Consider the following 19299-nt stretch of genomic DNA (forward strand, 5'->3'; position numbering starts at 1 on the left):
TGAAAATGTTCGCCCGCGAGAAACTCCAGTGGGAGTTTTCCCCTTCGTTAATGGGTTCGCAAGAGAGAGACACTCGCATAAGAATGCTCACTCGGAATGACCATTTACATCCTCCGCTGAAGGATACAACATATACGCAGAAACATATAACAATTTGCCCCTGTGGTGGCGCGATAGAGTAATAACTGAAGGAAACAATTTCTACCCGTACAGCTGTATTGCCTGCGAGAGGGCCTCCAAAAAAATAAGTTTTCACTACGAAAACGTTAAAATGACTGCGCGCAAGCGAACAATTTATACTTAATCGCCTGCTCCTTTTAATTTTTTCAAATAACCCTCATAACGCAATTATACAGGGGAAAAAAAATATGAATAAGAAAAAAAAAAAAAAAAAAAAAAAAAAAATGGCATAATGAGAGGATTGTCAAACGGGAAACATATACATGTAGAATGTAATAACGATGAGGAAGACGTATGCCTGGCGCTTGCCATTCCGCCGAGCAGCAAGAGCCCATATATACATGCATCAAAAAAATTGTGCATTATTTTAAGGATATATATGCGCGCAGTGAATAGCGCGTTATAATATATATGCTTAGTAGTACTTTCACATTTGCCGCATTTAAGCACGCCCTTTGCAAGTACATACTTGGGCGAACGGCGGAACCAACTTACGTGCGCAGAGGCTTTATATCACCTCAACAGTTTGGTGAAAATTTTACGCGTAATGAAAATGGGCTGCTTTATTATATAAACGAAAATGATCAAACGAAATGTACTTTCTTACGCAAAAAAAAAAAAAAAAAAAAAAAAAAATACTCAAACTGGTATACCTGAGAAAAAAACGAGGAACATTTCCCGCCACGTCCTATGCGAGGCAGCTTGTAAAAGGAAATGCCCAAGAGGGGGGTAGCCAAGGACGTACATTCGAGGGCGCGCAAATGGGCATACAAATTGGCACACAAATGGACGCACAAATTCGAACCAACGCATGCATGATTGGGTATATGTAAATGCTTTTATGACGCTCCCCCCCTAATGCGCATATGCCTACCCAAGGCAGAATCGTTTTGTCCCCGGCGCCCTCTCGAAGAGATGCCACTTCGTTAACTACCTCCTATGAGTCCACAATGAGGTAAACACGAAAATACCAAGCTCGCCAAAACAAAACAGAGCAGCCAAAAAGTGGACAAAAAGGGAGGCGGCGAAAACGCCAGGCATGCGCTCTAAACGATAACAAACCAAGCAGTTTGTTTTGCAACAAAAAAAAAAAATTGATTTCTCACTTGAGAAGCAACGTCCGCTGCACTAGGGGGTGTGAAAAAGAATGAAATTATTTAAATGAAGAGATAAAAAAAAACAATTGCCAGACAATACGGAAAAAAGTCTTACTTTACATCTCGTGTAGCTTGACATGATGTTGTCCTTTTTCAAGGAAAATTCAACAGACAATTAATGCAGTTATCGTGGGCCTTTTTTTTTGTACTTATGCGTGTACACACATTTTTAAGAAAAATTGGGGGGAGGAATGGAGGACCATGCGTTGGGAGATCCCTCAGCACAGTTGTAAACACATACGTGGATCATTTTTATGTGCTGTTACAAAACGAATGGTCGAGAAGGAAAAGGGAAAGAATGTACAGACACGTCTTTTCACATGCATGATGAAAAGGTTCCTATGTTGATACGCCAATGTGTGAATCGAGGGCGTCTCATCAGTTATTATCTATTCAGGGGAAAAAGAAAAAAAAAAAAAAAATTGTTGGGAGCACTTTTTGGCTAAGCAGCCCAGCGAATAATTCGCAGCTGTCTGGCAGTAAAAAATATTTGAACCTGGCGTATGACCCATAACGTGTAAGCCGTGATATCCGCGTGAACACACCCTAAATGAGGCAGTTTTCTTTCTCAAAAAATATTTCTTAATTTATTTGGTACACTGGTTAAAGGGTGCACGGTCAATATACATAAGGATGTGCGAACAATTTAATTAGGCAGCAATTTCATGGTAAGAAAAAAAAATAAAAATAAACACTAAGTAAGGAATGGCATGTCCATGGAGGGGATATGCGTATAGGACGCAGAACTCCCCGGGGGAGAGTCACTGCTCAGACAAACACGTGGGATGAGACCTCTTATGGATCTTTGCCGTTCGTTGGATCCACGTCGATACTCTTCCCCATAGCGGGTACTATATTCAATGCGTAATTCCTTTTATGCAATTTTTTATTTTTTGTAAACCCACTGAAATTGTCACCTGGTTGATAACTCCATACGCAACTGCAGCTGTGTCTGCCACTGTGCATCTATTTATGTGCCAGGTATTACAATTCAGACGTGGTGGCATCAGCACCTCCTAACGCAACTGAGAAGCATCACTTGGTTGTTGTATTTTTTCACTCATGCGCTGCTTGGCAACGCCATCCCTACCGTGAACACGACGCACATCCAAGTAGCTATTTTGACCCCCCTTGATCAAACTGCCTTTTGCATAATTGTCCATGCTTATCTTTAACATGCGATAGTGGGTATCCTTAGCGGGGTGGTTAAATTCTGCGATCCTATGTAGGATACTTTTTTTACTAATGTTAAATTGCTTGCTCTCTCTTCGGAAGCACATTTCTGGGGAGTCTTCACTCTGCAGAAATGGATTCCTACCTAAGGTGCTATAATTTTTGTTTCTCTTTGCAGGAGGGGCAACTGCCGTGTGGTGCGCTCTGTACTGCGAACCGCCTCGATGGAAATTCCTTCTACATTCATGCATCCCACGGCTGAAGGTACATTTTCTGTTAAAGGCGGAGTTATAACCACTCCTACTGTTCTGTTTGTCTCCATTGGGTGTATCAATCTGCTTTGCGTTCACGTTAGGTGCATGCATAAACCCATTGTTTGTTCTGTTACCCGTATGGAAAATCTCGTCACATGTGTAGCTTTCCCTTTTGAGTAACTCTCCCACTGGTGCGGACATATCTATCTTGTTAAAATTGTAAAACATTTGTCCAATGGGGTAAATGCCCTTCCTGTAATTCGCCTTGATGTTGCTGACCACGTTTTCCTTGCTCCCGTGTAGGTCACCAACATTGTAATGACAGCTAGAGTTATCAAAAAGCTCCTTACAATAGACCATCCTATTCCTCCATGCATTAAAATGTAGGTAATTCCTATTCTGTTGAAAGGTGGGAAGCGAATTCCTTCCCTTTCCTCTACTGTGAAGAAATTTCCTCTCTGCTTTTGTCTCAGTTTGTACATTCCCTACACTAGGAAATACTTTTACCACATCACTTTTGGTAACTCTGCCCATGCACTTATGCGAACTGTTCCCCATCCTTTGCGAGTAGATATTTACCCCCCTTTCATCTTCCTTTCCAATTTTAGGATCGTCTGTTGAATTCAAGTGACTGATCATTCCTTGGTTGTAATCTTCACTCACATGGTATCTGCATCTATCGGTGTGTATATTCTCCACACTCGCTACAACATTGGGATCTACCTCCGTTCCCATTTTTCTGCCACTTTTCCTCGAAGCGGGGTTTAATTTCTTGGCGCACGGCACCTCACTAGCGGTCATTACTCTACCGTTGGTGTTTCTTCCTTCGTGAAAAACTTCCACATCATTTTTCGTTCTACTCGGTTTGTCCGATGTGCTGTCCTTCTGGTAAAGTGTACCTTCCAATTGCGTGAACCCCTGATTCATTTTTAACCGATTAGGTACATTCTCAATTGCCTTTCCTACGCAGTTTGTTTGGTTCTCTGGCATCATTCTTTTCCTACCTTCTTCCTCTTCACAAATTGGGTCTATCTTATACGTTTTGTACATTTTTTCCAGCCTCTTCGATTCGTCGCTTCCTTCCATTTCGTCTGCACGGTTCACTTCTTCCACTTCCTCTCCTCGTTCTGTTTTTCCCTGTTCATCACTCCCCCTCTCTGGACCCCCCATTTGAAAATAGCTAAAGGCATTTTCTTCATTCCCCCGCTGTTTTTCCTTAAACACAAAATTCATTTCGTGTGATTCATCCACTCCATACGTTTCATCCCTGTCTTTAGGCCTCTTCAGGAATTTCCATGCGTTCTCCGATTCGTTGCCATCTTTTCTGTTTTGCCCTTCAAAGTTTATCATTTGCCGCTTCTCCTCGATTAGGCTCAACCGATCCGGCTTCAATTGTCTCAGGTTCAGGAGGTAACGGTTTCTTCCACCACGTCCACGATTGAAGTGATCCCCTTCCACAAGGTTGAGGGAATCGTATCTTCCATTCGTCAAAAGTGTGCAATTTTCTCGTTCGTCTACAATTTCGCCATTCCGATTCAGTTCACTACAGGTGTGAGCTTTTTCAGTTTCCTTTCCAACACTTATATAATCGAATGAAATTTCATTCCTTTTTTTCATGTCCTCGTTCTTTAAAAGATCCAATAGCTTCTCATTGTTACTTATGTGATAATATCTTCCTGTTATGTCGTCTCCGTAGCTAATCAGGGCTGGCCGTTCGGCACAATTTCTTCTCATTAGCAGTTGCTTAACCAAACTTAGGATCTTGTTCACGTCATTGTTTTGGGGGGTTAGAACAGAAGTATCATTGTCTGGGCTCAGATATATGTTAATGAGAAGGAGGTCTCTTCTGTAATGGGTATGTCCCCTGATGCTGCTACGGTTTTTAGGTTTGTCCTCCTCATCCTTTTGATTATTTTTTTCAGTAGCACACGCACAGTGTGGGGAACATGCCCCTACATTTCTGTCTGAGTCACCATGGTGCAGATTAACGCCTTCGCCAAAATTGCTTCGGTCTACATTCCCATGAATGTATTCCTTGTCGTTGCTCCTGAGGGTATCTCTCTGAGATGCTATGTCCATAGAACCGCCCTGACTGGCATTCGCAACACATAGACGCTCATCACATGGATCAAATTCCGCACTTTCTGAAAAAAGAGTTTCTTCTTGCATCTTTCTCATCAATGTGACACAATTATAAAAAAGCTCCCCTTTCCGTTGTAAAAAGAAAATGCTCTCTTTATTGATTCGTTTAAGTGCAAAAGGGTTTTATTCACCAAATAAGAAGTGGCAAAAATGTGAAATGAGTGTGAGTATCAATAAGGGGGCTACACACAGGGGCAAACGCAGAGGCTAGTTTCAGTCACAGATCAGTTTTAATTTAATTTTAATTTTCAGTAAATATTCCTTTCTAGTTTTGCTCCAAATTTTGTGCCACTTTAACTGAAGATCAAAGTTAAACGCATTTGAACCACCATATTGGCATGCACTCCCAGATTTGTTTTTCCCGCTTGACATTTTTTACAACCACTAAGGGTGCCGTCCACATTGTACCGACTAGGTGCCATTCAGCACCACATGCTAGTAGACCATGCATATTTGCATATGCGAATAACACTTTACGCATTCCTCCCTCAATGGTCTATTTTGACAAGTGTGCACCATTTATATATATATATATAAATTTTTTTTTTTTTGGTGGGTGGGTGGTCCATGCTTGCAAGAGAAGCAACACCTATAGATGATGTCGATTTGCATGCGTTGAGTTTTTGTCCACATTGACTTTATCCCCCGTTCCGGTGCAAAATTGATTTTGCTTTTTTCCTCCTGTATTTATGCAATGACCCCTTGTTAAAATCGGTTTTTTCCCCTTTTACATTTTGTTCGCACAGCATGTATGCCACCCGAGTGGTGTAGGAGCGTACGGACATACCGGCCTCTGCTTTTTTTTTTTTTTCACGCCCAGAATGATCATTCAACAAGAAAACGTTAATTAACGTTTTAAGTTGAATATAATTTTTTTACACAAAAAAAAAAAAAAAAAAAAAAAAAATTGACATATCACCTTCACGCTGGAGAAACATTCAAATATTTTCTGCTTCCCTTTCCTGTTTAAAAAGGCGGAAGGAATGCTTGTGTAAACAAAAGTGAATTTAATGAGCAAAAAACATATGTAATAAATTGGGTGTGCAAAACAAATGCCTTCCTTTTCATTCTCAGTTATTACCAGCTTTAAATGGCGCTATGCATACTCTGTGAATAATTATCCAAGAACTTTTTAATTTCTCTATAAGACTATCCCATCAGATCTGTCGCGAAAAAAAAACAAATGATGAGCGAAAATGTGTTTAGGAAATTGTTACGTAACAGTGTTTTTGTTTCTGTATTTATGGGTGCGTCTGTGTTTGCCCTGCGCGAATGAACCGAATTTTTCCCCTTTTCATTCGAGAAGGGCAGACACGCAAATATTGGTTAGCGCCCCTCCGAGAACATTTAAATTGGCAAAAATAGCTAAACGAACAATTGTGAGGAGTGATTATTCAATAAAAAAACGTTTTTTTTTTTCTTCCTTTTTAAAAGTTACAACTGTGCAAAACTGATGGGTACTCAAGTTGCGCCTCTTGGGAATGGCACTATATGAACCCATTTCGACACAGAGAAGTATGTGGCACTTTGTTTTTCGCATTTTTCATTATTCATCCAAGTCAACCTGCGTCCAAAATGTAGCTACGCAATGTGTTTAAGCCACCCAAGATTACTACGTCTCATTCTTTCAATTAGTTGTGAACGTACCAAGTAGTGACTCCATTTGCTCCCTCTGCAAATTAAAGAAAAAGTGAAAAGGTGTTCCAAGTGCGGAATGAAAATGTTAACCGTGCGAAAAAGACACATGTAAATGTAAGCACGCACATGAACAAGAATAACAATAAGAATAAAGGTCAAACGGTAGTAAAAAAATATCCCACTGACACATCATTCGCCCGATGATAACCTCCCTCCTCTTCCTTTCCATTGAAACACACATCTCGTGCGCACAAATTTGAAGGGAAATAAAAGACAAAGTGAAAAAAGCAAAAATTGTCCTCTCTCGTATGTACCTGTTTTTTTGAGTAATCCATGAAATATTTGTTGCCTGTCAAATTCTGCTTTTTGCGCAAAAAGGAAAAGATGCAATTCGTGCGTATGTAAGCATGTGTCTGGATGTGCCAAGCAGCGTGCGAACACATCCACCCGTTTGATCAGGCAATTTTGAGCGCTTTGGCCCTCTACAGGATACACACCTTCCTGAAATAATTCTTCATTTTGTTCTGCTCTATTTTCCTGTTGTTTTCTCTAAAGAATAATAGGCACGAATTAAATGTGGCATTTCCCCATTTGCATGAGGAAGGGAAGTTGCGAATTTCTCTGCTCTTTGCATGAGCGAACCGCTCGTTTGTGTGCCCTTACATTTCTTTTAATAAATCTTCGTTCATAAGCGACTCGGTGTAGTAAACATTAATGACCGAGTAAGGGGGCTCATTCTGTAATTTGGGGGTACATATTATAAGTGGATAGTTTTATTTTATTTTTTTGAATATTGTGTGCGAAAATAAGACACTTGAATTGAGTGGATGCTTGATAAGAAGAGAAGGAAAGAAAAAAAAAAAAAAAAAAAGTTTTTCACTTTACCATATCTCTATCAATTTGGACAAACATGCCATCCTTCGGTCGAGTTTCCCCATTTCCGTTTCTCAGCGTTAGACTTATTTCAGCACGAAGTAGAAAGAGAAAAATTAAAAGTACAACTGTTTTCATCATTTTTTTTTTTTATTTTCGAAAAATTGACAGAATACTGTTAAAAAAAAATCACATGTTACAAATTGACCTGTATGAAGACTTTAACTCCAATAAATAACAGCCTTAATTATTGAAATGAATGTTACGAGAAAAATCGTTTGTTTCCATTTTGACCACGTCGAAAGAATTACACGCATGGACAATTTTGCGCGTGTACTGGTGTATATACGTTGCTTTTCCCCAAATGGAAGACAACAGTATTTTTTTTTTTTTGCCGCTTTGTAATTTTTTTTAACTCCCCAGACAAGTCAATTTTGCCATTTTGCCAAATGCCTATTTTTTAGGGCTAACGGGATAATTTTCATTTTTACGCTTTTCTCAATTTTTTGAGAAATGCCAATCGCGCTGCAAATTATTAATTCTACACTTGGTGACTATTTTGCTTATTTTATTTTATTTTTTTTTTTGCCGTTCTGCCATTTCGACATTTTAGCTGCGTGGTTGAATATTTTCCGCATTGCACTGATCACCATCGCAGTTGCCGTTCTCTTGAGATGCTCCGGTTTGGTCTGGCGTGTTCGCACGTTTTTTATTTTTTTACGAAATAGGACAAAAATGAAAGGACTAAAAGGGAAAAGAAATGTTAAGGAAAGCTGTTTGACGGTCTGAGTTTTTTTTTGGGAGGTTTCATAAATAGACAAGCTTGCAAATGTGGACAACTTGAAATAGGGTCTTTTTCTTTCACAAAAAAAAAAATAATAAAAATGAATAAAATGACCAAAGGGGGTACAAACAACTACGCGCAAGCAGGTAAAGGCTCACTTGAACAAATTTACAACTCGAAAGATCCCTTTTTACATGTTGCGACGCAGAGAGATATGTTCACACGGCGTACTTTACGTATGCATGCGCGGCTTAGCGTAGCCCTTAAAAGGAGAGATTAATTTTTTTTACAGAGCTAATTGCCCCCAAATGGAGCAATTCAAAAAAACCGAACAGAAAGAACAAAGGAGAAAAACAGAAACTGAAGATTTAACTGCATGTGCTTTTATAAAAAAAAAAAAAAAGTTGCACATTTTTGAGCTATAAAAAGTTCAAATGACTGCTCACTCCTTAGCAACATTTTTTTCATAAAAAGAAAAAATTAATTAAAAATGCACAAATGAGAGTACCCCCTTTTATTTGTTCTTAAAAAAAAAAAAAAAATTAAAATTGTCCACAAACCGTCTTTATTTTGTAACAAATTGTAAAAAAAAGCTACTTTCTTGTTTTTCAAAATAAAATAACAACATAAATATGTTTACACATACATGAATACAACCAGGTCTATTTTTTCCCCCTTTTTTAACACGAATCGAAAGTTCGCAATTAAGACGCCTTTTCAGTTTAGCCTTTCCACTCCACATCTTTCTCACGTCATACACCATAGTTCATTTCACACGTCGTACGCCATACTTCACTTCGCACCTCTCACACCCAATCTGAATGTCCAACTTAAAAATGACTATGAGCTCACCAGTACTCGCTTCACCCGAAGAAGGAAAGAAAAGGCGGACGAAACTGATCCGATTGAGAAATGGACACTACAGAAGAATCGTTGACATATCCACTACTGAGGAAAGAAAATTAATTCCCAATATATGTAGTTGTGTTTGCGTTACCCCACGAAAGGATGATTCTGGTACGTTACTTGGAGTGTTAAGTGGCTCCGCGAAGGCATTCATTGGTTATGGCGCGTTTGTTGAGCCCTCACGTGGGGATTACCTGCTTGCGTGGTTGCATCATACATATATTTGTACTTCTACCATTTGCCCCACAGAGAACGAAGGAAAATGGGAAGACCTGAAAAATGCCAAGAGGTCAAAGGAGTACGACGAGAAGAGCGATTACATGGAATCCGAAAAGAAAGAATCGTACACGGTTGCGATAAATGAGGACCAAACAGAGAACCTGTATTCTAAAACAATTTCCTTCACATCTGTTACGCCTACTAGCGTAAGGAGTGAGGAAGCAGAATCTCGCAGGAAACAGTCCCCGTTGGATGCGAAGGAAGAAGAGGAAGCGGAAGAGAAGGAAGAAACCGAAGAAGAAATCGAAGAGGAAGAAATAGAATCTACTGATGATGAAAAAGAGGAGGAAAAAAAAGAAATTATACCTGAAGCAAAGAAACTAATAGAACCATCCAAAACGCTGATGAGAGGAACGAAGACAAACATTTATTTCCTTTCGAATAAAGAAATGGTACAGACTTTAATGTGTTACAATTACAATTGCAATGCTGTGGTCTTCGAAAAAGACACATATCTAAGGTACCTTTACATGAAGTCTATCAGTAATATTATACTGAATGAGCGCATGATTGACGAGCTGTGCAAACAGGAGGATTTAAAATATGTCCTAACCAGCAATGCTATAGTTTTAGAATCTACAGATTTTCTCAAGCCACTAATTATAGAATTTGAGTCGTCCATTTCGAAGAGAGTATTTGTCAGACATCTCAAGCACAATGCAAAAAAAGAAATAGACATAAAAAAGTACCACGACTACTTGGGCGAACTTAACAACCACGAAAAAATACGTCTCATGAAGATTGAAAGGTTCCACTCTTTCAATAAGATGATCCAGAGCCACTGATTTTTTTCTCATACATGTAGTGGGCGAGGTCATGGAGGATGAAGATGGAAACTTCCATGGGAACACATCCCTCTTTATGCGAAACATCCTCTTGACAAAAATCCCGTCGAGGTGACAAAAATGTTACACGCGTGTGTTCATTTTACCTCTTCGAATAATCTGTACACCGTTGCACACCTTTTGTATACCACCCCCTTCTGAAAGGGGCCACTTAAAAAGGTTAAAAATAAAACCTATGCGATGCTTTGCAAAATTTGGACGGGAGGACGCGTTACACATATGGTCATCCTACTGTGGAAAGCACTGTCCACGTGGGACATGCGGGATTGTTGGATGTGCCCTCCCTGCGTTACTCTTCCCTCGTGCGTGTACAACCATACCTTTCGCGTTTTCGCCATCCCCCCAGGGGAAATTGCACACCCCTTCCTAGTTTGCTTTATTTGCTTGTAGTTTGTTTGTTCTTTTATTTGTTCTCTATTTGTTTTGTTTTGCTTTTTTTTTTTTTTTTTTTCCCAACTTTTGCCTTTCTTTTTGATAGACACCCTCCTTTAAAATGTATTAGTTACCTCTTTGCAATTCCGCGTTTGGCTAGTTCGCCATGCCGATAATTTGCGCCCTTAAGTTGGCACTGCTTAAGTGTAAAGCTTCCACGGTTCGCGGTTATCCTCACCTTTTTAATTATGGCACCGTTTGTTTTTAATTTTGGGACCCACTCCGCTGCTGCTGCTTCTTCTCCTTACTCGGTCTCCTCGGTTCTCTTAAGATTTTTTTTTTTTTCCCGCAGTTGGGCTGATAAAATGGGGGCGATTATTCCGCACATTTGTGGCGCATTTGACGCACCTTTTCGACGCACTCTTTGGGACATTTTTCTTTTCCTTCCAACATCTTATTTTCAACATTTTTCAGCGCAAACCCCCCCAAATGGAAAAGCGCTTTCGCGAGGGCAAATAAACTGGGGGTTTCAACAGGTGCAGCTTTCGCCGCTTCCCCTTTTAGGAAACTCCCAAATGAGAACATGCGACTGCTGCCATCGAGTTTACCATGGTTAGTGCAGCATTATGCATTTGTCAAAGGGTGAAACGAAACCCTGTGGGCGTGGCAAAGTAAATGTGTGAAATGCTTTCTGCCTAGGGTTCGCGCAAAATACACTATAACAGGAACTCGATTAAGCAGGGTATTTGAAGCTGCAAAAGGAATTAGCGCCGTATCCCCGTTGTCATCCGAGCTAATATGCCAAAACATAACAAGCATGACAAACGCGGAAAACGGGCCCCCCCTAGGACGTCATGACAATTTTGAAGATACTGCTGCTTTTCCTGCCGCTAGTCCACTCATTTGTCTTAAAAAAAAAGGTAATTGTAAAAAAAAGAAAATGAACAGCATGTCGAGTGGGTCTCCACGATGTGCAAGCGGAAGCGCCCGAAGGTGTAATTCACCCTTCGGTGAAAAGGGCTCCATTTTGAAGGACAAAAGGTGGCTGCCGCGCTGACGCAGTGCAGATGTGCATACGCACATATATATATATATATGTATATATGTGTATATTTTTCGCGCCCTCCTGCACACCTGCCTGAACTGCCCCCCCGCTTAGCCCCAATGGGAAGCGCAACAGGCGCACAGAACCAAGTTTCAGCTGTACCGAACGAGGTACTTCAGGAAATTTAAAACAATGCCATATATTCGCGATTCCGGACAAAACCACATTAAGGAACTGACCAGGGAGCGTGTCAGGCTGCATAAACGCACAACCAATTCGATTACCCTTGGCGCAAATTTCCTCTTTATATGTAACTTAGACAACAGACTCTCTTCCAAGGACGTTACGCATTTCTTTAATTATTTTATCGGCAACAATAATTGCGTAGCGCGCATACGAAGGAATAAGTACACAGGTTGGGCGTCATGTGTGGAAATGGTGACCCCTCCTTACGTCTTCTTTGCGGGGTATTTCGCATCCATTTCGCCAACCTCCCTCACCATTACATGAATTCCCTCCCCCCCGCAGGAAGAAACATGGGGCACGGAATTTTGAAATTCCAAAAGGCAGAAGACGCAACGCTCGTTTTGCTCACTTACCAGGGAATCAAACTGGGAGAGAAAAACATTATCCTAACCGAGGCCTTCAAGGACGAACACCTCAAGCAGAAGAAGCACATCTGCAATGTTCTGCAGCCAAGCAGGTCGTAAGAAACAATTAGCACAAGAATAATGGCAAATACACTAGCGTTCCAATATATGTGTGTACCTTCACGACAGCGGGTTCAGAGATAACAAAATGGGAGATTGCAAATTGAGCAAAATATAACCATGAGGTGCCATCAGGAATTGACAAAGAATTGAGTGACGCTTCTCAAACGATGAAGGTTAAGAAGGCCCCATTTCATTACACACAGTCCACGTTTTTTAAAAAAATTAGGGCAATGAATAAATCACAAAAAAAAAAAAAAAAAAAAAAAAAAATCATAATCATAATCATAATCAGTTGAAGGTAAATAAAGGCATATTTAAAAAGTGGAGCTGAATTAAAAATATAATTGTATGCAAATTCGCACACGTCTGTTTTGTTGTACTTTTTTTTTTTTAGTCCCTTTCGAGGTGTATTCTCACTAATGTAGCGCATTGCACGGCGTCTATGCATATCACATTTGTATGTTTCTGTGCTATTTTTTCAACCCTTTTTTCTACCCATTTTTTTTTTTGTTAACTGCGGCAGAATTTCAGCACCGTCTGCACCGCTGCAGAGAGCTGCTCGGCGTAGTCGCGTGACACGTCTATCCTGTTCAGCGGGATGTTATAGCATTTTACAAATCTGTTTAATACCCACCTCCTCTGCCGCTTCGCATACTTATACGTTTTTCTAACCAAATTTTCTTTGCACAAATTGAACAATTCTTCATTACCATCATTGTTCATTTTTTTTTCAATGTACGTATCAAACTCTTTGTATGCAATGCTTTGGTTAATCCCCTTCCCAAACAGCTTAACATTTGCATTCTCATTTTGTTTCTTCAATTTTATGGCTTCGTCCAACAGTCCCTTCGAAACCATATCGTCTACTCTCTTTTGGATATTCCCCCGTAGCACATCGTCATTGTCGTAGTCCAGGTAGAAGATGCAGGGGGCATACCTTGTCCTATCGAAATCGTTATTTTTGTGGTTTCTCATTTTTATTAGGTCACTATGTTTCCTATTGTGTGAGTAGAAAATGTCTAGACTTCTACAAATTCTTTTCCTGTCATTTTGGTGCAACTGATTGGCTCTTTCTTCGTCGACCCGTTTCAACTCTGCATGCAGTTCTTCATTTGTCTTGTGTTCATAAGGATCCGTTCCGCTATGCACTCCGCTATGCACTTCGCTATGCGTTTCGTTATACGTTTTGGTATGGGCTTCTTCCAAATCTACCACAGATTCCCACAGGAGCGACTCAACGTAAAGCAGCGTACCTCCAACAACAATGGCCAATTTGTTCCTCTCACTTATGCTACGGATAATGGGTATCGTATGGCTAATAAATTTATATGCATTGAACTCTTCCTTCGGTCCACACACATCCAAAAGGTGGTGTTTTATGTCCCTCTTTTCTTCTTCCTCCACTTTGGCTACACCTACCTTGAAATTTTGGTAAACCTGCATAGAATCCGCACTAATTATTTCGCTCTCCACATTATTCTTCTGCAGTTCTTCACACAAGTCTATGCTAAACTTTGTCTTCCCACTGCATGTTACACCGATAATGAGAATAATTTTCTGCTTCTCTGTTTTGTTCAAATTTGGCTGGACAGCTAGGTGGCTACTTTGCACGTAGGAATCCTTTCCGTCTACACTAACCACTTCGTTCGCAGCGCCCCCATTTGCCTTTTCGATCACGTCACTTGCAGACGAAGTTTGTCTCATGATTTTCTCTTCCTCTGTTACGTCCGATTTGTACTCCTCCTCTAATTGGCTACTCTCCAAATGGGACAACTGTTGCAGGTTTAATTTCTCATTTCTGTTTCTCCTTTTAATGCGAAGGGGGTTGCTGCATATGAACAACCTCACCCTCCTCTTGCCCACAAAGGTATTGGCTACCCACTCATTTCGCCTACCCAAATGGCGATTCAAATTGGACTTATGCTTTAGGTGATAACTGTTCCTGTCCTTGGCTACGTAGCTCTTGCTATTCTTGCAGGTGAGAAAATTCTGTGGATAGGTTTTCCAATCTATGTAGTTCCCCCTTGTTGGAATGCCCCTTTGGTGCTTTACCACAAAGGAGGTGACTGCCACGGGGAAAATATAAACAAAGAGGGTAAGTAAGCTCAGAAAAGTGCAACTATAAGCGACACAAAACATCTACGTTTAGAAAATGATGCCTGTCTGTATTTGTGTTGGGCATCTTGCCAAAGCGGAACCACTGTGAGGGATATCAAGATAGAGTCCTATACAGAACACTATATTGTGACATTCAAACAAATATGCAGAAATGGCGACGTGATATCATGCATGCGTTTTCGCGTGAGTATATTCATATCTGCGTATATGTACACATGAACAGGTGGTAGAACTGGGGGGTTTAGGTGGAAAGATCAAGCGTCGAATCTTTTGATAAGCACTCAAAGGAAGAACAATCCATAAGAACCGCTTTCGCCCCAACCCTACATATCAATTTCGCTAGATGTCCTTTTCACACCTTAAGATGCAAAACAGCTACATGCTTACGTGCATATGCCCTGTTAAGTGCTCCCTGGCACGTATGCTGCTATTTCTTTCCGCATCTGTGTATTCAACTTTTCCCTCACAAAATTGCTCACTCATGATGCGCCGCTTCGCAGTAGTCTTAAAAGGATGACACCATCCATTTAAATTAATTCTTTTAAGAATGACCTATTGGGGAGTCAAATAACTCATTTTTGCACTTCCTTCAGGTGGTTATAAACATATGTGGGTGTCAACAAAATGACAACAAAAAAATGATGACCCAGGTTGTGCAAAAATGGCAGCAAAAAATGGTCACCGAAGTTGTGCCAAAATGGTGCCGACGCGACGACCACATTGACTACAAAATGACGAGAGCGCAAGGAACAAGCGGCTCACACAAAAAGTTGGAAAACATTAAAACAGTTAAAAACAAAAAAGGAATTCACAAAATGATGAAGGAGGGATATTTCCGGATCCCCTCTCTGACCCTAAAGCATTCGCATAGACTCCAGCTTCATCGTTTCCACTATCGGCGAATACTGAGCTATAACTTTGGAAAGGGAAAAATGAAGGGCGTCCTTGATCATTTCGCTCTGCGCCTTTAATAACTTCATTTGCAAATCTAGAATTTTCTGTCGTTCCAGTTTTTCTGAAATGTCCCTCCTCTTCTGCATCTGCATCACCAGTTCGTCAATCGTGGGGTACCTGCAATTTGGCGAAAAGGGGCGTAACACAGAAGGGGGTGCATCCCGTTATTTTCTATGCTCATGCAGTCATTTCGATGAAGATATGAGCGCACAGTGTGGCTAGAAACGCTCGTAGAATACTCCATCAGGAAGGGGATCTACTACAATGACGTGTGTTCACTTACCCGTAATCCGTCTGGCTTATTTTTACGTTCAAAATGTTTCCTGTATCTTCATTTTCCTCCTCCTCTATGAAGGAAGACTGCCTTTGGAAATTCTCCTGAGAGGGTGGAAAAGTGCCAATGGTTTGTGCATGCGTTTGAAGGGCCCCCAATTTTAGTGGCAAACTAAAAGGTGCAAATCGCGAGGGTGAAAGGTCAATATAATGTCCACCTTTATCTTCTCCTTTTCCTCTCGCTGTCCCAGCTCCTTCAACTCCTTCGTCAGGGCTCGGTGCACGATCTTTAAAAGGGGTGAAAAAAATGTCGTTAAATGTAGAACCTATTTTGAAGTAATCGCGGAGGCACATATGCTTGTGTTCCCCCTAGGATGGCGCTAATTCGTGAAAAGAAAAATAATAAACCGTGAACCGCAAATCAGAATCACCTTCTTGTCAACCAAGAACGGGTTCAGCTGCAGTTGGATCTGCTTCTCCAGCTCCAGAATGGTTATGTCCGTCAGGATGGAGAATTCGGATAAGGCCATTTCGAACATCTGCCAAGGGGGAAGAAGGAGGGCAAGCATTTAGAAATCGCCCCCTCTCGACGCACGCTTGCAGGTAGGTGTTCCTCCGCGTGGAGTCATACACATGGGTAGACATACACACAAATGCAACATGCGTGTTTAGTGCCTCTTTCTAGGCAAGGAAAAGTAAGGCAGTACCGCAACTTCCTCATCGGTCCTGTACTGCTCCATCTCTTCGATTTTTTCCTTTATCTCTACGCTGGGTTCAGTTAACTCGGACAGCTGCAAAAGGGAAAGGGTAAAAAAAAAATTTACAACAAAACGGTGTCATCAAACGGTGTCGTCATCCATTATGTAGCTCTCTATTTTAAGGTAATAATTGATACCATCCATGTACGTACCGATATCTTCACAGAAGGCAACGTTCTATTAACGTAATTCTGTTCCAGAAAGGACGTATGTTTTCTAAGTTCGGGTGGTGGCAGTGGACCACTTGTTGCTTGATTAACCTTTTGGTGTTTCTTCAGGTTATTTTTCGCTGGAACATCTTCTGCAGGCTTCTTCATGTTCTCACGTCTTAACATTTTGACAGAATTAGAAATGACCGAGCCCAGCATATTCGGGTCGTTGAAAATGCTTAACGATTTTTCCACTGTGTCTTGTATTTTTATCTTTGAGCTCGACAACGATTTGTTGTATTCGTCCTCCAGCTTCTGCATCATTCCCTGTGAGTGTATGGCGCGTTTCCGTTCGTTCATTTTTTAGCCACGCATTTTAGCACTAGTTTTATGCGTGCGTATGGGCAGGCTTCTTCACGTATATTTGGCCACACGGGCATTCATTGACATCCCCTACCTCCTCCAGTTTAAGCCTCGCAGATTCCAACAGCTTAATTTCTGCCGCCACCTGCGGTAGAGGCTATTATAAAAAAAGCAACAACGAGTATATGGGCATAATAGAGCAATGATGAATGGGAACGTAAGCCGCATGAGTTGCCGGAGGCAGGACGGTTTTCAAACACCCTTCGGCGTAACCCCTGCATCATGCGTGCCTATTTTGGGGATCCCCCTAAGTATGCTCCCGCATGTGTACGGATAGTCAATTGCCTATACGGGAAAACACCCTATGGAGATGCTATCCCTTTTTTTTTTTTTTTCTTTTCTTATTTATTTCGATTTTTGCCTACATTTTCTGGGGGACTCAACTTGACTTCAATAGATGGCAGCGTCTTGGAGTTGAACTCGTAGTCAATTGGCCACCCCATATTTTCCTAACAAGCAGAATATAAATGGGGTCGGAAATGTGGGGTATGCAGAGGAGACAACTAATTTTACGTCGCAAAGTCGAATTTATTTATTTATTCTTCGCTTTCTTCCTCATTTCCAGCGTACATCTTCACACAGAATTATCTCCAAAATGGAGCAAGCCAGAACGGCACAAGGAACAAGAAATTTCAATCTGAACAACATTTTGATTATTACAGTATTGTTTATGAATTGTAAGTTAGAAGAAAAGAGTTACTTTCACTTTTGTCCACGCACGATTCATGCAAATGTGTGTAGAGACTAACGCGTACATACGTACATGTCTGCGTGACAGTAGATTCTTTGTCATCAGTAAATGCACAAATAAGTGAATCGTTGGCGGAAAAAGGGGCAAAAAAAAAAAGTGTTCGCGTTAAAATAACAAATTGTTGCATAAAGGGAAGAATAAATGGACATAAAAATGTGGAATGAAAAAATAGACTTAAATGTACGTACACGTAAAAAGTTGTTCTTGTGAAAAGGAGATTTAAGAAAATAAAAAAAAAAAAAAACACTTTTCTGTCTTTATTTAAAAACTATTTTGCAAAGGTCCATTCTCTGCTTTCTTCTGTACTGCTTCTAAAAATAAAAGAAGAGCCAAGACAATGGCCTTTTTCTTTTTTTCTACCATTAGACATATATAATAAACATAAGCATTAAAAAAATTGATTTGTTGAAAAGACCCCATTGTGTCATTACTCATTATGCATATCGATTTTCTGTACCTTTTTTTCTGGCTCATGTAATTCCCACGAGATAAAACGCACATATCTTTCTTGACATGGCAAGAGCGCTAAATCCATGCGGCGTCCTTTTTTTTTTATATTCTGCTACAAGTGCGTATACCTGCATAGGGCAGCTGGGGCATCCTACTTCTTACTACCTTTATCTGCGGCGATACGCTCTCCTTTTTGCATTTTTTTTTTTTTTTTTTTTTTTTGCAATTCGTTCGTATAATTGTTTTCATCTGTAGGCATATTAACAAGTTGTGGCTCCCTTTTGTGGGTAGTAAATTCTGCCAGTTTTTTTTTTTTTTTTACGGTGCCTTTTCGTGATAGTTCAGCTGGATTCGTCGCTGCCGCTTTGGGATTCGCTTTGACTCTCGCTCTCTGATCCACTTTCACTTCCGCTTTCAGTTCCACTCCCACTTTCACTTCCACTTTCACTTTCACTTTCACTTCCACTTTCGGATTTGCTTTCACTTTCAGATTTGCTTTCTTCTTTGCATTCCTTTTCCCCTTCCACTGTGGTACCATCTATTTTGTTTTGGCCCCCTGGTTTATCTTCATCATCGCCTTTGCTATCCTCTTCAGAGTCCTCACTACTTGTGCTGTCACTTCCCTCCGTGTCACTTTCACTTTCTGTTGCTTCACTTCCACATGTGTCTTTTTTCCCTTCCTCCTCACTCTTGCTATGTGCATCTTCAATTTTGTCACTTCCTCCTGTGTTACCTGTCTGCTTCGTTTTGTCCTTGTCCACGTCACTTTCTCCTTCGGAGCTGTCTTCGCCGCTTCCTTCATCGCTTCCTTCATCGCTTCCTTCATTGCTATCTTCATCACTTTGTTTGTCATTTTTAATTTTACTCTCCCCTTCCAGCGTTTCAGCTTTTCCATTTTCCTTCCCAACTGGCCCATCGCTTTCTTCACTTTCATTTTCTCCACTTTCGCTATCTGTACTTTCACTGTCTTCAGTTTCACTGTCTGCACTTTCGCTTTCTGCACTTTCACTATCTCCTGTTTCGCCTTCGTTACTTCGACCCCCTTCCTCTTCATCCTCCTTA

At 40.7% G+C, this 19299-nt stretch overlaps 5 protein-coding genes across 5 annotated transcripts; 2 read left to right on the top strand and 3 right to left on the bottom strand.

The window, feature by feature from the left end:
* Positions 1–5925: 5925 nt before the first annotated feature.
* PCOAH_00007020 (Uncharacterized protein) lies at positions 5926–7631 on the bottom strand (the record flags this gene model as incomplete). The annotated part of the gene is made up of 6 exons (XM_020057512.1): positions 5926–6069; positions 6554–6578; positions 6859–6903; positions 7042–7093; positions 7208–7281; positions 7430–7631. The coding sequence occupies 6 exons, from the start codon at positions 7556–7558 to the stop codon at positions 6056–6058; spliced, it is 339 nt and encodes a 112-aa protein (XP_019913155.1).
* Positions 7632–9037: 1406 nt separating this feature from the next.
* Positions 9038–10171, top strand: PCOAH_00007030 (Uncharacterized protein; the record flags this gene model as incomplete). Its single annotated transcript, XM_020057513.1, has 2 exons — positions 9038–9218; positions 9357–10171. 2 exons carry the CDS (start codon positions 9038–9040, stop codon positions 10169–10171), a joined length of 996 nt encoding a protein of 331 aa, XP_019913061.1.
* Positions 10172–11457: 1286 nt separating this feature from the next.
* On the top strand, positions 11458–12358 carry PCOAH_00007040 (Uncharacterized protein; the record flags this gene model as incomplete). Its single annotated transcript, XM_020057514.1, has 3 exons — positions 11458–11523; positions 11763–12063; positions 12177–12358. The coding sequence occupies 3 exons, from the start codon at positions 11458–11460 to the stop codon at positions 12356–12358; spliced, it is 549 nt and encodes a 182-aa protein (XP_019913046.1).
* A 513-nt stretch (positions 12359–12871) lies between these two features.
* On the bottom strand, positions 12872–14500 carry PCOAH_00007050 (tRNA dimethylallyltransferase; the record flags this gene model as incomplete). Its single annotated transcript, XM_020057515.1, has 1 exon — positions 12872–14500. The coding sequence occupies one exon, from the start codon at positions 14498–14500 to the stop codon at positions 12872–12874; it is 1629 nt and encodes a 542-aa protein (XP_019913295.1).
* Positions 14501–15009: 509 nt separating this feature from the next.
* On the bottom strand, positions 15010–17856 carry PCOAH_00007060 (Uncharacterized protein; the record flags this gene model as incomplete). Its single annotated transcript, XM_020057516.1, has 10 exons — positions 15010–15110; positions 15162–15550; positions 15717–15811; positions 15925–15993; positions 16138–16245; positions 16414–16497; positions 16617–16940; positions 17071–17133; positions 17402–17485; positions 17607–17856. 9 exons carry the CDS (start codon positions 17682–17684, stop codon positions 15334–15336), a joined length of 1122 nt encoding a protein of 373 aa, XP_019913192.1.
* Between the last annotated feature and the right edge of the window lie 1443 nt (positions 17857–19299).

The sequence above is a fragment of the Plasmodium coatneyi genome, chromosome 4 (genome assembly GCF_001680005.1).
Source record: "Plasmodium coatneyi strain Hackeri chromosome 4, complete sequence".
In the NCBI taxonomy this organism is placed as follows: Eukaryota; Apicomplexa; class Aconoidasida; order Haemosporida; family Plasmodiidae; genus Plasmodium; species Plasmodium coatneyi.